At 47.9% G+C, this 15,329-nt stretch overlaps 1 protein-coding gene across 1 annotated transcript in view; it reads right to left on the bottom strand.

The window, feature by feature from the left end:
* Positions 1 to 15,329, bottom strand: part of RPH3A (rabphilin 3A) — a 278,986-nt gene that overhangs the window by 62,130 nt on the left and 201,527 nt on the right. Inside the window, exon 2 of the mRNA XM_086681737.1 lies at positions 6,041 to 6,129. Coding sequence (XP_086537863.1) covers positions 6,041 to 6,129 — 89 coding nt within the window. The remainder of the gene's footprint in view (positions 1 to 6,040; positions 6,130 to 15,329) is intronic.

The raw sequence follows: 15,329 nt of genomic DNA, 5'->3' as shown, positions 1-15,329 counted from the left end.
ATGACAGTTCCTTGCACGCTTGGGTATTTGTTGCTGACTGGCTATTTATTTGTTTGTAGACCCCCCTGGATCCATACTCATACTTTGGCTATGCCTGTATCCCTAGTACTAAGCACAGTGTTTGACATGTGGTGGGAACTTGGTGAGGATTTGTTAATGAAGGAAGGAAGAGAAGAAGGGAGCAAGGGAGAGGGGGAGGAAGGGAGGAGGGAAGGGGTGAAGGAACAAGGGAGAGAGAATGAACACATAGCCTACCTTTCGACTTGCAGCACTCAGAGGAGTACCCTCTGGGGCCGTGAACCTCTCTTGTGATGTTCATATTTACGCTCTGACAACGTCTCAGCATCTCTCCCTACATGTCTGAATAATATACTCGTGATATTCATCAAAAGCAGATTTTGTCTGGCCAGAGTCTTATCAGCCAACATCAGACTGTAGGACATTCAAATGGTCTTTAGTGATCAGCTTGTCCAAAGTCCCCATTTGACAGATAGGGAGGGGCGGGGGGTCAGGGTCAGGAAAGCAGGAAAGAATTTCCCCAGGTCATCTAGTTAAGTGTTTATTAGCGTTAAGAAAACTTTTAAGGATTCTGGGTATGATGATATGGTCATTTAGGTCCAAAAAAGCTGTACAATGCATATACACCCCGCACATAAACACAGCGTATATATATATATATATATATATATATACACAAAGGCAAGGCAAGGTTGTAATTCACACATGCCTCTGATTTTGCTTGGTGCCTTACAGTTTACAAAGCTTTCCTGTACATCTCATTTGATCCTACCACCACACGAAGAGGAAGGAAGGGCACGGTGATCATTCCTATTTCACAAAGGAGGGAGCCAGGATTCAAGGAAGTGAAGGGCATCACTCAAGGCCACCCTGAAACTGAGCACCAGACCAGGACTCAGACCCGATGCTCTGCTGCTGGTTCTGTAATTGCGTCCCCATCTCAGGGAGGGTAGCAACAGCCTTCCAGAGCTTCTCGACGTGCACACACAACCGAAGCCCAGTCTGCTTTGTGGCCTGACTCTTCATTTATTGGACTCGGTGTTCAATCTGTCATGCATATTGAGGAAATGAATCCAATTTAAAACACAGACGTAAGCAGAGATAGGACCTCCGCGTCAAAGGCGCCTCACTGGGAACCCAGACTGACCTCCCGTGAGGTGACAGAGACCACATGTGTGGCACATAACTTCCCAAAGGCTCTGTTCTGTTCCTCATCACCTTTTATTAGTGACAGCAGTTATGTGAGTGACCATTGTCTTTATCTGAGAACGTTGTTCCCAGGCAAAGGCTGCAGAAACGGGCACAGAGGGGTCAGTGAGCTGGCTGGAATCCCGCAGGTCACTAAGAAGAATGACAGTGAGGGCTCTCCTAAGGAATGCTTTCTATCCTTTTACCAAGACAGTTTTTTGTAATTTCCTAATTTTTTTCTCCAGAAACTCGGATTTTTTTTTTAAGACATGTAAAACTTGCTAGTTCCTTTTCTAACCAGCTCTCTTTGGGGGTCAGCTAATTTGAACAGAGAAGAGATAAAATTCAGTCTGTGGAAAAAATTAAAGTATCAAAATACTCACTGTTCTTTATCACTGAGGGAAGGCAAAGAAAGGAGAGAGAGAAAAAAATGAATAAAGTTAAGGAAACAAATCTCATAAAATACCAACACTGGATGCAACCACTACAGAGTTGACTTTTTTAGATAAAGTGTCTTTTTAAATGTTTATTACTTTATTTCGAGAGAGAAAGAGTGTGTGTGTGAGCGGGAGAGTGGCAGAGAGAATCCCAAGCAGGCTCTGAGCTAGCCTGATGTGGGGCTCGAACTCACGACTGTGAGATCAGGCCCTGAGAGCTGTTACCAAGAGTCAGATGCTTAACTGACTGAACCATCCAGGAGCCCCAACAACAACCACAGAGTTTAAATTGCAATGACCTACTTCTGTTTGGTTTTGGTCTCCAAAACATTTTCCAAAAACACTTCTAGTCATTATTACCTTATTTCAGCACATCTGAAAAAGGTTGCTGCAAAGAAGGGTTGTAAAATCCTTCGCTTTGATGAAAATGACTAATCAGTTCAGCTTATTAACTGAGCCGACCATTTATGTAATTGAACAATGGATTTTTGGTACTAAAGAGAAATCGCCTAATGACAGCATGGCCAACGTCATCCTGGGGGACAGAGAGCGCATTGAGGTAGGGCAGTGAGCCCTGAACGCTCCGTGGGTCATTCGTTTGCAATGTTCCAGCTGGGGAAAGCCAGTTCTTCCACTCTAGAAAGAAGACCAGCATCTCTGTTTACTAGGCGAGCAATTGTAGGCATGTCATAGCCTCCCCTGGTGCCTCAGTTTCCACCTCTGATCTCTGGTACTCTCTGCCTTGCAGACTTGAAAACTACAGAGAAAGAGAACGTTTGGACACCAGCATTTCTCCCCACGTGTGGAGAGCTGAACGTACCCAAGCAAGAAGCAGATGTGTTCCCATCTTTCAACCACAATCACAATTGTGCCTCAAACATTGTCATTAGGTTCAAGGAGGCTGAGAGAGGGAGGCATTTGAAAATCACAAAAGCGTTTGAAAATCACAAAAATAGTAAGTGTCTCTGGCTAGCCAGAAGTGAATCAAGACTGGATTTCAAAATTTCCCAGAGAAAGACCTTAGAAACATCTGCATTAGCTGCAGCAAACTAAGTAGCAAGTGTGATGTCTATAATTCACCCGTTAGTATTTATTTGAAAAATAATTTTAATATCTGAAGGAAACGTAGAAGCAATCAAGGCAGCCGGATGCATGCAGAATGCCAAGATGTTTCACAGAAGAGCCCAGGAGCACTTTAAGAAAACTGCATCCAGACGGTTGGAATAATTTTAATTTAATTGTAGGGCAAATTGTTTGGCTTCATATCGACTAAAAGTAAACTCTGATGGATGGTATTTTAATTAACTGACATTTCCTAAATAAAATAAATATTTTACTCTCATCCACCCTCCGGCAACTGTTTATCTTACAGAAACACAATTTTTTGGCCGATGGAATGTTCTCTGCAAAGTAACTTTGGCTCCAAGAGAACACCATGGGAAGGGCTTGGCAGAATAGACGTTTCCTTTGGAAAAGTTCCATAGTGTCGGCAAAACTGTAAAACTCACAGAACTCGAGGTTTTGGACAGAAGTAAGCAGACGGGGGCTTTTGCTTCAGAGAATATGGGTGGACTAAATACTCAGACCCTTCATCAATGCATAATTAGGTCCTAGATAAATTAGAAAAGACTCCCCCCTTTTTTTTAATGCAGTTCTGGGATTGCTATAAAGTTAGGGGAATTCTCCAACACCACTTCCCCTTGCAACACAAATAAACACAACAGACTTGGTCAAAATGAAAACTTAAACGCTTCTGTTATGAAAAAGAAAAGGCAAGTCAGAGCCAAGAGAAAATACTTGCAACAATGTATATCCAAAAACAGGACTCTTATCTATAGCATATGGAGAAAAAAGCTTGTAAAATTTAGTAAGAAGGTAAATGCCCTGATTTTAAAATGGAAAAAAGATTTGAACAGACACTTCAACAAAGAGGTTACGTGAAAGGCAAGCGTTACGTAAGAGGGGGTTCGGCATCATTAGTCGGTAGGGAAACGCAAGTGAAAAGCACGAGGAAATGCCACTGTGCACACACTAGAATGATTAACGTTGGAAAGACTGGCCACGTCAAGGGCCGTGAGGAGAAGGCACAGAAGCTAGAATTCTCATACACCTTCTGGTGGAAATGTAAAATGGTGCAGCCAACTTGGAAAAGAGTCTGGCAGCTTTGTAAGAAGTTCGGCGCATACCTATCACGTGAGTACGGGAGCCTGCTCCTAGGTGATGACCCAAGCGAGAGGAAAGCATCTCTCTACGAGGCTTTATGTGTCCCAGCCCCAGGCTGGAAACAGCCCAGAGTCCATCAGGAGACAAACGGATAAACAAATTGTGGTATCGCCACACAATGAGATAGAATTCAGTAATAAAAAGGAACAAACTATTGACCCGCACAACAATATGGGTGTTTTGGAACAAGACGAATGGATCATGAAAAAGAAGAGAGACATCTCCCAAAAAAGAGTTCACACTATATGAGTCCACTTGCGTGAAATTCTAGGAAACATAAACTAATGTTATAATTACAGAAAGGTTAGCAATTACCTAGAGATGTGGGGTTTGGGGTGGGGGGAGGAAGAGGCACAAGGAAACAGTGGGGAAGTAGGGATTTGTTCATTACCACACGACTGCATGTGACACCTTCACGTTCTTCCAATGGTCAAACTGGACTTCAAATGTGTACTGTTGAAGGTACATATTCATACTCTAGAAGGCAATTTTTTTTTAAAAAAAGAGAAAGAAAATAAAGCAAACTGAATCTAGGACAGCAAGCTGTGAGCAGTAAGCCGATGCGAATACTAGCACTGTGTTCCAGAGTCTGACCTTACGCCCCTAACAGGCGGAGAAGCTCAATCTGAGACCCGGGAGGACGTTGAGCCAGGACCCTCCGAGGGAGCTAACGCCATCCTGGGGGAGTGACTCCCCTGAATCCTGGCAGAAGCAAGAATGTTAATCCTTCTGAAGAAAAATATCCCCGAAGTCGATCCCCAGGATTCTCACAGATTGAACTCACAGTGAAAAACTACCAAGCATTCAAAGAAGCCATTTTGAGTGAAAACCTACAGGAATGATAAACAACAGACTTAGGTGGTCAGGCACTACAGGCAGTGGTGTGCTGGTGAACCCTCCACAGACAATTTAACGGTGGAGAAAAAGCCCCGCTGAATGCAAAATTGGGAAGAAATATGCAGGAGCATAGCATTAGATACACGGGTTTAATAGGGGCGCCTGGGTGGCTCATTCAGTTAAGCATCTGACTTTGGCCCAGGTCATGATCTCTACACTGACAGTGTGGAGCCTGCTTGGGATTCTCTCTCTCCCTGCCCGTCCCCCACTTGCATTCTCTCTCTCTCTCTCTCTCTGCCCCTCCCCCACTTGCATTCTCTCTCTCTCTCTCTCTCTCTCTCAAAATAAAACATATGTAACATAACACAGAGAATAACAAAATATAGTAAAGTAATTAAGTGATTAATTTTGAGTATTTATATCCTTTGTGTTTAACATAATTCAATGGTAACGTTATAAACTTAATTTTTAATGACTGTGTTTAATAACAGGCTTGCCAAATGCCCCAAAATTTATCAGCTCTCATGAGCCAGTATGGCACAGATCTAATACATCCCTTATTCAGGTATAATAATTACTGGATACAGAATATGACGTTACTTTTATGTAAAATTTCCCAATTTTTAAATAATCAGGCCAAAACCAGATAGTAAAAACAAACAAACAAAAAAACACGGTTGCAAGTCACAGTCAGCTGGTGGCCTGCCCGTTTGCAACCTGTGATCTAGTCCAACCTCCTCATTTGACTGATGAGGAAACTGAGGCCCAGAGGGAGGAAGAGATTTGCCTATGATCGCACAGTAAATGAGCTCACATCTAGAAGCAGAACCAAGTCTGATTTTAACTGTTGGATCAGTGCTCTCACCACTCCACCGTGCCACCTCTAATATGTGGTATGGAGTTCAAAATTTCACCTTGTTTTTTTTTTAACGTTTATTTATTTTTGAGAGAGAGAGAGAGAACAAGCAGAGACAAGGCAGAGAGCGGGAGACACAGAATCCAAAGCAGGTTCCAGGCTCTAAGCGGTCAGCACAGAGCCTGATGCGGGGTTCGAACTCACAAACCATGAGATCATGACCTGAGCTGAAGTCGGACGCTTAACTGACTGAGCCACCCAGGCGCCCCAAAATTTCATCTTGTTCTTCCAACCTTGCGAAGCAGTAAAATGGGTGAAGAAGTTTCCATGGCAATACCCCCACCGGGTGTTTATTCCCCCCTCACCCCACGGAAGGAAATTCTGTTTCCTTCCTTGCTTTTCCTGTCTTCCTTCAAGTGTAGGACTATCAGGACCTCACTGACCCCACACAAGCCACTCCCAGGAAGACGCAGGGACTTACTCTGATTGAAGGGGTCGGTCACTGGGACACATCCAACGGCTAGAGCTGTTGCTGAACACGGTGTCAGTCATGGCAGAAGTTCGGTGCTCCTGGAAAACATTAACCCGGACATCACCTAGTTATCCAGCCGCTCTTTCTTAAGTCCCTACTCTATGCCAAGCACTCCGGGAGATGCAGAGAAGACCGGCACGTCACCCAGCTTCTCCACTTCCCAGATGGAGAAACCCAGGCCCCAAGAGGGAAAGTTCCTTCTGGAAGTCACAGCTCCCTAAAGGCAGAAATGGATCGGAGCCAAGAGCCTTCTTCCTAAAACCCACATCCTCCTTCTTCACTAACTCAAGGCCACGTGTCCAGCAGGGGGAGGGTCAGAGTTCTTGATTCCAATCCAGGGTCTTTCTACTGGAGGGTGTCATCTGACTCATTTGCCAGTCACCTTGGCCTTGGCCAGCTTTGAGGTCCAAAACCCTGAAGTCAATCCTGGCTTTAAAAAAAAATACTTTTGGGGTGCCTGGGTGGCTCAGTCGGTTAAGCTTCCGACTTCAGCTCAGGTCACGATCTCGTGGTCCGTGAGTTCGAGCCCCGCGTCAGGCTCTGGGCTGATGGCTCAGAGCCTGGAGCCTGCTTCCGATTCTGTGTCTCCCTCTCTCTCTGCCCCTCCCCCATTCATGCTCTGTCTCTCTCTGTCTCAAAAATAAACGTTAAAAAAAAAATTTAAAAAAATAAAAAATAAAAAAATATATATAAAAAAAATACTTTTAACACCCGACCCATCCGAAAATGACGTTGGTTTGATCTCCACAGTGGATCCAGAATCTGTCCACTGCTCTCTGCCTGGCTCACCGCTGTGCTGATCCAAAACACCGCTATCTCCACCCGGCTTACTGTGGTGGCCTCTTCCACAGCCTCCCTGCTTCCATACCCTTGGCTTTCTTCAGTCCACGCTCCACACAGTGGCCAGGGAGATCTTTACAAACACAACTCACAGCTTGTAAAAACAGCACCCCACGGCGAAACCCAGAGATACTGTGGGATCCAGCAATTCCACACCTAAGTATCGACCCGCCCAGGGGAAACGAAAACATATGTTCACCCAAAAACGTGTACGCGGATGCTCGTAGCAGCATCATTCGTAACAGCCAAAGAGTGGGAATGACTCCGTATTCACCAACTGATGAGCCTACAAACAAGATGTGGTGTGGTCTAGGCGATGGAAGGTTATGTAGCCGTAAAAAGGAAAGAGGTTCTGACATGCGCCACGCGGATGAACCTTGAAAACAGGGTGCTGAGTGAAAGACGCCAGACACAAAAGGCCACATTGTGTGATTCCATTTGTAAGAAATATCCAAACCTACAGAGGTGGAAAATAGATTTTGGTTGCCAGGGGCTGGGGAGGGTGGGGGGGACTAGGAGGTGATGGCTTTGGGGCACGGGGCTTCTTTGGGAGGGGCAATGACAATGTTCTAAAATTCATTGCAAAGGGTGAATTGTTATGATATGTGAATTGTATCTCAGTGAAGTGGGGGGAGGGTGGGACCATCACTTTGAGAAGCTGGCAGGCCCATTAAAGCTATGGACGTTCATCTCCCCTACAGTTCACGAGTGCGACTCTTAGGTATACACCCAAGGAGAAAATGCTCACGTTCTAAGCATGTATAAGAACGTTCACAGCTTCTTGATTCACAACAGCTAAAACCTAGAAACAATCCAAATGCCCATCAACAGGAGTGTAGATAGATCCGTGTGGTCTGTCCACGCAGTGGGATGCTGGTCTGCAATAAAAGACAAACCCCTGATGTATGTAGCGATAGGGACACATCTCACAGACACTATATTTTATGAAGGAGGCCAGCAGCAAAAGAGAACATGCTATATGACGGTGGGTTTCACGGAAGTTAAGAAGAGACAAAGCTATTTGATGATTGTAGAAATCAGAGCAAATCCATTGCTAACTTTGGGGCTGGGGAGGGGCAGCTGGGGAGGGGCCTCTGTAGGATGAAAATGTTCTGTATCTTGATCTGGGTGGTCATTAAACAGGTACATACATAAAGTGTCTGCACTTTATGTCCCTTCCCTCCCTACCTCAAATACAGTAAATCAGCCCATGTCACTCTTTTGCTCAGAAGTCTTCAATGGCTCCCTATTGCTCCCAGAATAAAATCTAAACTCCTTGGCATGACCTTGGCTCCTTGTGACCTCCTTCTCTAACTCTACCCCCCACTCTCCTCTTGCTCCCTACGCGGCCCCCCGCGCCCTCTCCCCCAGGCCTCTCTGCCCTTCTTCCAACCCTCACTTCCTTGCTCTCCCCTCTGCCCGGAACTCCAGGCCCATATGCCAGGCTCACTGCCGTTTCTTTAGGTGTGTTCCCAAATGTCATCCCCTCAAAGGGCCCTCCCTGACTGCTCCATTTAAAACAGCTCCTCCCCTGTGTCCTCCGCTCTGGCTTCCTTTACTCTGATTTCCTTTTCTTCACAGCTCGTGTCCCTTCCCAAATTTATCGGATGTCTTATTTCTTTATTTGCTTAGAGTTTGCCTCTCTTATGTCTAAAACGTAAGCCCCTTGCAGGACTTACTCTGTTCTGTTCTCTCTTAATCTCCAACACTTCACAGAGCGCCTGGCGCATAGAAGGCATTTAATAAACATTTGTTGAATGCATGCGTGAGTCTCCTTCAACACTAAGGCAGTCCAGCTGAACTGAGCCAGGCTCATGTCCTCTGTGAGGCTCCCCGCCCCCCTCCCGCAGGTCTGGCCAAAGGGCAAAGCGGGAGAGGCCACGGAGATTACATTTAATTAATTAAAAAACAAAAACTTGGGAACGTGGGTCACTGTGTCCCGTGGGGCCCGATTTCCCTGAAGGTCTTGGCACCACACGGCCTCGTTTTCTGGGATGCTGGGAAGTCGGGAGGTGAACAGGGAGAGCCCTCTCTCTCCTATCCTGCAGCCCCTGGAGTTATTAAATCTTTGAGTGAGTGAAGCCAGAGGGGGGCCGAGGGCTGGACACATGGGAGGCAAGCCTCTTACAGAAAAGCCATTTCGTCTGCTCCCCTGTGATCGACATAATCTTCTCAGATTAATATGACCATTTCACCGTTTCTACTTGGAAAGCAGGAAGAAAGAAGGGACATCTCCTGGTGCAAAGGGAATCTGCTGAAAAGAAACTTGTCTCGTTATTATCTGTGTCAGTTGCTGAGCGAGGCCATCCTGGGCCCCCGGGACCCCTGGCCCCTGCTCGGGCCCAGGTTTTGGGCTTCCTCGGCTGCTCCCGGACGGGGACTCCAAACATTCATTCGAATGCCTTGCCTCCTGCTTTGCAGCAGAGATGTGGTGCTGCCCTCGGGGGACCCCAGGAAGCAGGGAGGGCTGGGACAGGGGTGACACGGTCTCCGCCCACGAACTCTAATCTCCAAATGCTGTTGCTCTCCAGGCGGAACCTGGCGGCCCATCCTCTCCTGCATTCAGTCATGCACACTAGGAGCTCATTTCCTGTTAAAAGTCTGCCTGCAAAGTCCAAGATCATTCATGGAAAGCACCCAGCTCGGTCCTCCAGGCCAGAAGCTACCCTGGACCCTACTGGTTATTTCAGCTTTGCCATCCAGAGAAAGGAGGTCATGTGTCCACAGGCAGACCGTGGCTGGGAGGATGGGGGGACAGATGCAGGTGGAGGGGAGGGGGCACAGCACGCATTGCCGATGTCCTTGACAGGAGGGGCGTCCACCCCCAGCCTCTGGGAGTGTTAGCAGCTAAGGGCTCATGGCAGCACCGTTTTCCAGAGAACTGCCCTCAGCCAACAAAAGCAGCTGCCTTGCCCAGAGACACCCCGAGTGCAGCCCAAAGCCAATGAATAACGGGCAGGGGGCAATGTAAAAGCACAGACTTTTTGTCTCGAGGTGGGACAAGCGTGTGCCAGCATGCTCCAGAGCTCCCCATGGGATCAGGCTGAGGCCAGACTCCAGCTGAAGCCCCGTCCTCGCCTGGCATCCCTCGCTGCTTCCCGGAGTCATCACTGGTACCAGAAAATCCCATCGCGGGTTCTGCTTCTAGAGTACTTGACCTCACGCGGGAGTAGAATTTTAGGAAATCGGGGTTCCGATCCCCAAGCTCATCATGTTACTTAGCCATCTTCTAACCTGATAAAAGGCAAGCCTAAGACAGTCTCCTACCTGCCTGCAGATGCTGCCCCAGGAAGTCCAGCCACGATGTCAGGTTTGAGGGCGAGTTAACAGAAGTGGAGAAAGCCTCTGACGTTTTCAGATGACCCCTGCCTCTCCTATTGCACACTACAGAGAAACCATCACCACAGTGGACAGGAGGCCTGCAGCTCCAGGGAGAAGCCCCAGAGGGAAACCAACCATTGGCGCCAGGAGCAAAATCAGAGATGCCTGTGTCAGATAAATTACATAGGATTCTGCCCTAGGACCCGCAGAACCTCAGCGTCACCAAGCTGATGAATTTCAGCATCTACAACAGTCCCTGACACACAGTGAGCACTTGCAGAAAGATAATCCCCCCTTCCTACTTCCCCTAGACTATAGCTTATGTAACAACGATGACCAACATTTCTTGAGCACCTACTATGTGCAAAATTTCATACCTTCGTCATTTGCTTTAATCCTTACAATCCTACTGTCAGGTAAGTGACATTTTACAGGTAAGAAACTGAGGTTCAGAGTGGTTAAGCCACCTGTTTAAAATCACACAGCTACCAACAAGCAGACTCAGGGTTTGAACTCTCTCCAAAACCCATGTGCTAATCACTACTCCGTTCACACCTACAGAACATTCCTCCCTGGGCTTTAGATTATTGGATCCTGACAGCTCCTGGCTGTATGCCCACCTTTCAGCCCCAGAAACAAGCTGAGACCCTCCCCCACCAGCCCCCTACCTAGAGATGCTGAGAGATCACACACTTTGGCTCGCTCGGTCAAGGCCAAAGTCATGGCTCAGATCCAGTCCTGCAGCTGCAAGTTCAGAAAGCAGAAAATAATTGCCTCCCCAGAAGCCAGAGGCTCCAAGTCTTTTTCCTGGGCACAGGTGATCCTCCCCCCCCCTCCCCCCACTCCCCAGTCCTGGTGCAAACTCCAAGGAACAGTCTGCTTTCAATAATAAAAGCAACAACAACAACAGCTGTTCACATATCGAGGGCTTAACACGTGCTAAGTGCCTTTCAAGTTTTATCTTGCTCGGCCCTCACAATAGCCTTCAAGATAGATGTTCTTCTTATCCCATTTTACAGAGGAGCAACTGAGTCACGACGCATTTAAGCGGGCTTCCCAAGGTCCTGCTTAAAGTGTTTCAACAAAGCAATCTAAACACCCGGCACTTAGTGCTGGCTAGCCCGTGGTGTGCCCCTGGATAGTGGAATACTGCACAGCGGGAAAGAATAAGGAGATTATTTATGATGGACGTGGATGCATCACTGAGATAAACTGCCTAGTCGTAAAGACCAGGACGTAGGATGATGTTCTCGAAGAGCACCATCTGTGTGCACAAGGCAAAGCAGGATACGTGCACATGTGTGACTTGTGGTTATCCATGCGTAAGATACATGTGTCTCTGTAAAGAACTAGCAGGAAACTAGCACAACATTGCTTGCCTCCGGGGAGGGGGACCGTCGCTGAAGCTGAGCTGGGAAGGAGAATTTTCACAACATGCCCCTTCGTATTTGCAACCGTGTGGATATGTTAGCTACGGAAAAACAAATGAACATTTATTTTTTTCATGTTTATTTTTTTATTTTTGAGAGAGAGAAAGAGAGAGAGCTAGCGTACAAGCAGGGAAGGGAGAGAGAGAGGGAAACACAGAATCCGAAGCAGGCTCCAGTCTCCGAGCTGCTAGAGAAGAGCCCGATGCAGGGCTTGAACCCATGAACCGGGAGATCATGACCTGAGCCAAAGTCGGATGCTTAACTGACTGAGTCACCCAGGCGCCCCTGAGCATTTATTTTTTTAATGTAATTTTAAAATAATAAAGTGCTCCAATGGCTGTCCATCGTAAGAGTTAAGACCTCCCCTGTAACTTCAAAGGAATGTCATGACCCTCTGCCTGCTACCCTCCCTGTATCTCTGACCATGCTCTGCTCGTGCTGGTTTTTCCAGCTACCAGGCCTTTGCCTCTGCTGTTCTCTCTGCCTTTATAACACCTTCCTCTTCCTCTCATGTGGCTAATTCCTTCTCAGGCTCCCCTGGTCTCTGCTCAAGTGTCAACCTCCTTCAGAAAGCATTCCTTGACTACACAAAGTTACCTCCTTTCACCCCATTGCTTGCTGTCACTGTTTTGTTTATAATACTTATAATGGGGGCGCCTGGGTGGCGCAGTCGGTTAAGCGTCCGACTTCAGCCAGGTCACGATCTCGCCGTCCGTGAGTTCGAGCCCCGCGTCAGGCTCTGGGCTGATGGCTCAGAGCCTGGAGCCTGTTTCCGATTCTGTGTCTCCCTCTCTCTCTGCCCCTCCCCCGTTCATGCTCTGTCTCTCTCTGTCCCAAAAATAAATAAACGTTGGAAAAAAAAAAATTTAATTATAATACTTATAATGATTTGCAATTATCATTTTTTCTTTATCTACTGTGTGTCTCTTCACCTATTCTGTAAGATCCATGAGAGCAGGGCCTGGGTCCAACTTTGTTCGATAATTGTACGTCCAATGCATGCAGGGCCAGCCTCACGGGCCCATAACCTAGGCAGCTGCCCAGCGCTCCAGGCCTAGAAGGGTCCAGAATCTGCCTTAATGCTCTGCTGTCACTATCTTGAGATTCTTAACAATAGTTGATCAGGGGGCCCTGCATTTTCGCTCTGCAGCCGGTCCTGAACACGGTATACAGTAGGTGCTCAATAAATAAATCCTCACCTAAGCTCAGTGAGTACAGTAGACAGTCCATAAACCTGCATGTAAGCGGCAGAGCCAGGCCTGTTCCAGATCTGCCCACCCGCACAGCTTGGTACTAACCCGTATGCCGCCTTGCTTCTGAAACTACCGGAAGACTCTGTCCCAAGCCCAGAGAGGCCAGATTCCAGAACCTTGCCTCTCTCCCCCTTTGCATTTTGTTTCTGCCTACTTCTCCTTGGCTCCCGTCAGCACCGTTTGCTCAGGAGCTGTGCCTCAAACCACCAAATCTCCAGGTCTTCTGTTGGTTTCCGATGAGCTGAGAAAGGAACTCTTAAAGCCCATTTAGCCGCAAGTGTCTACGCATGACTCCTCGGGCTGGGCCGGGCTGGCAGGGGAGCTGTACAGGCCCTTCAGGGCACAGCAGGGAACTGATGTGAGCTACAGCTGTGTGCGGGGAATTCAATGCCACAGTCAGCCCCCCAGCCCCCCAGTCTTGGAATTAAGCCAGATGCTTCACAGCAGACCCCGCAGCCACAAGCTTGGACAGCCCCCACCAGTTCTCTCTCTCTGTCTTTTCCCGTCTCGCCCTTCTTTCCCTGAGTCAGGCCTATCACTGCTTAGTTAGAAATCTAGAAAAACCACGCAGACTATGTGATGGTGTGGGAAATGCAACTTACACCAAGGGCCTTAAATGGGGGGGGGGGAGACTGGGAGGGGTGAATGGGAGGTTCCAGGAACAGGGTCCAGGCTGAAAATATGTTTTGTTTGGCCCATGCAGTGTTTTTGAAAAAGTTAAATCAAGCCAATATTCTAAAAGCATGGGATTTAATTAAAAATACAGATTGCCGGCTTCTGTTAAGAAATAGGAAGGATCAAAAAAATACTTATAGAACATCTATTACTGTGTGCCAGATACTGTTCTAGGCACCGGGGATACAACATCAAAGCAAACAAACAAAAAAGAGGAAAATCACTGCCCCCATGGAGCTTAACTTTTAGTGGGGAATCCAGAGGATAACCAAGCAGTAATTCAAATGTAAAAGGCATCAGCTAGTGATGAGCACTTTAGAAAAACAAGACCAAGAAGGGGGACTGGTGATTGAGAGGGAAGGGTGAGTTTTAATAAGTAGTCAGAGGAGGCTTCAGTGAGATATGTTATTTGAGCAAAGACTTGAAGGGGGTAATGGACTGAGCCATGTGAATATTGGAGGCAGAGCATTCCAAACAGAGGGGAGAGCAAGTGCAAAGGCCCTGGGGTGGGCATATGCTGGTAATGTGGAGAAATGACAAGGAGCGCATAGTGGCTGGAGTGGAGTGAGCAAGAGGAAGATAGGTGGGGGCAGAGGTCGGAGCAGTAGTGGGGCAGGGAGGGGGGCACGTCAGATCATGAGGACCATTTGGGCTTCCACTCTGAATGATGGGGAAGCCAAAGAAAAGCTCTTGAGAAATGAGCTGAATATTTCTACTCTGCCCCAACCACGCATCCAGCGTTGACTATTTGCCAGGGTCTTAGGGTTCTGACACATCCCCGCCGAGGCAAGGACATGGGCCAGCAAGGGGAAAGATGCCATCAACCACACTTGATTGAGCCAGGCGCCGCTCCACTTGCCCACCCACCTTGCCACGCCAGCCCCGTGTCTCAGAGCTACAGCGTCCCTCATGCGGCCAGCTACATCCAGCGCCTACAGGCTGCTGTCGGCTTCTCTTTGCTCCCGAAGCCAGCTGGGACATCCCCAGGCTCCCCAGAACCTGGCCACAGGCCTGGAACGGTAAGGCCTTGCTTGGCTCCTTCCCTGCAGAGCCTGCTGGTGCCTAAAACAAGGACAGAGACGGGCCAGAGTAACACTCGAGACACAGGCACGTTTGTGCTCCTGGCCTTGAAACAAACGAAACTCACCATCACCTCCGCATGCTTCTCCCACAGCCACACAGCAATAACGGATGATTCCTGTCATGAGCCTTCGAAGAGGCCCACGGGACAGTCGCCCTGTTAGAGAGTTTTAAGGCAGGCAGAGAGTCTATCCCTCACCATTGTGAGGGTCCCGGTCATCCTCGCTGCTGCAGCCGCCCCGTCGTAAAGCAGCCACTCCCAGCCCGACCTGCACGCTGGCCACAGATGTGAGCCAGCCCAGACAAGGTCATCCAAGTCTGGCCTAGACCAGAGGAACCACCCAGCTGAACTCAACCCAATCGCTGACCTAAACAATCGTGAGATAAATGAATGGTTGTTGTTCTAAGGCACTCAACTGTGGGGGGCTTGGTTATGCACCAAAAGCTGACCGATAGATAGAGCAGCCTATCGTTATGGTGCAACAGCCGGCCTTGGACCCGGAGTCTGGGAATCCAACCTAACCACCCCTGTTTGTTTTACTTTCTGTTTAGTCATTCTGGGCCTCAGTTTTTGCATCTGTAAAATGAAGACATAAAAATGCCCACCTTTGTCATGTTTGCCTTGCAGTGTTGTTGGGG

This window comes from Puma concolor, chromosome D3 (genome assembly GCF_028749965.1).
Source record: "Puma concolor isolate L17-30 chromosome D3, mPumCon1.1.hap2, whole genome shotgun sequence".
NCBI lineage: Eukaryota > Metazoa > Chordata > Mammalia > Carnivora > Felidae > Puma > Puma concolor.
Note: the sequence above shows the minus strand (reverse complement) of the source record. Positions and strands in the feature narration are given on the sequence as shown.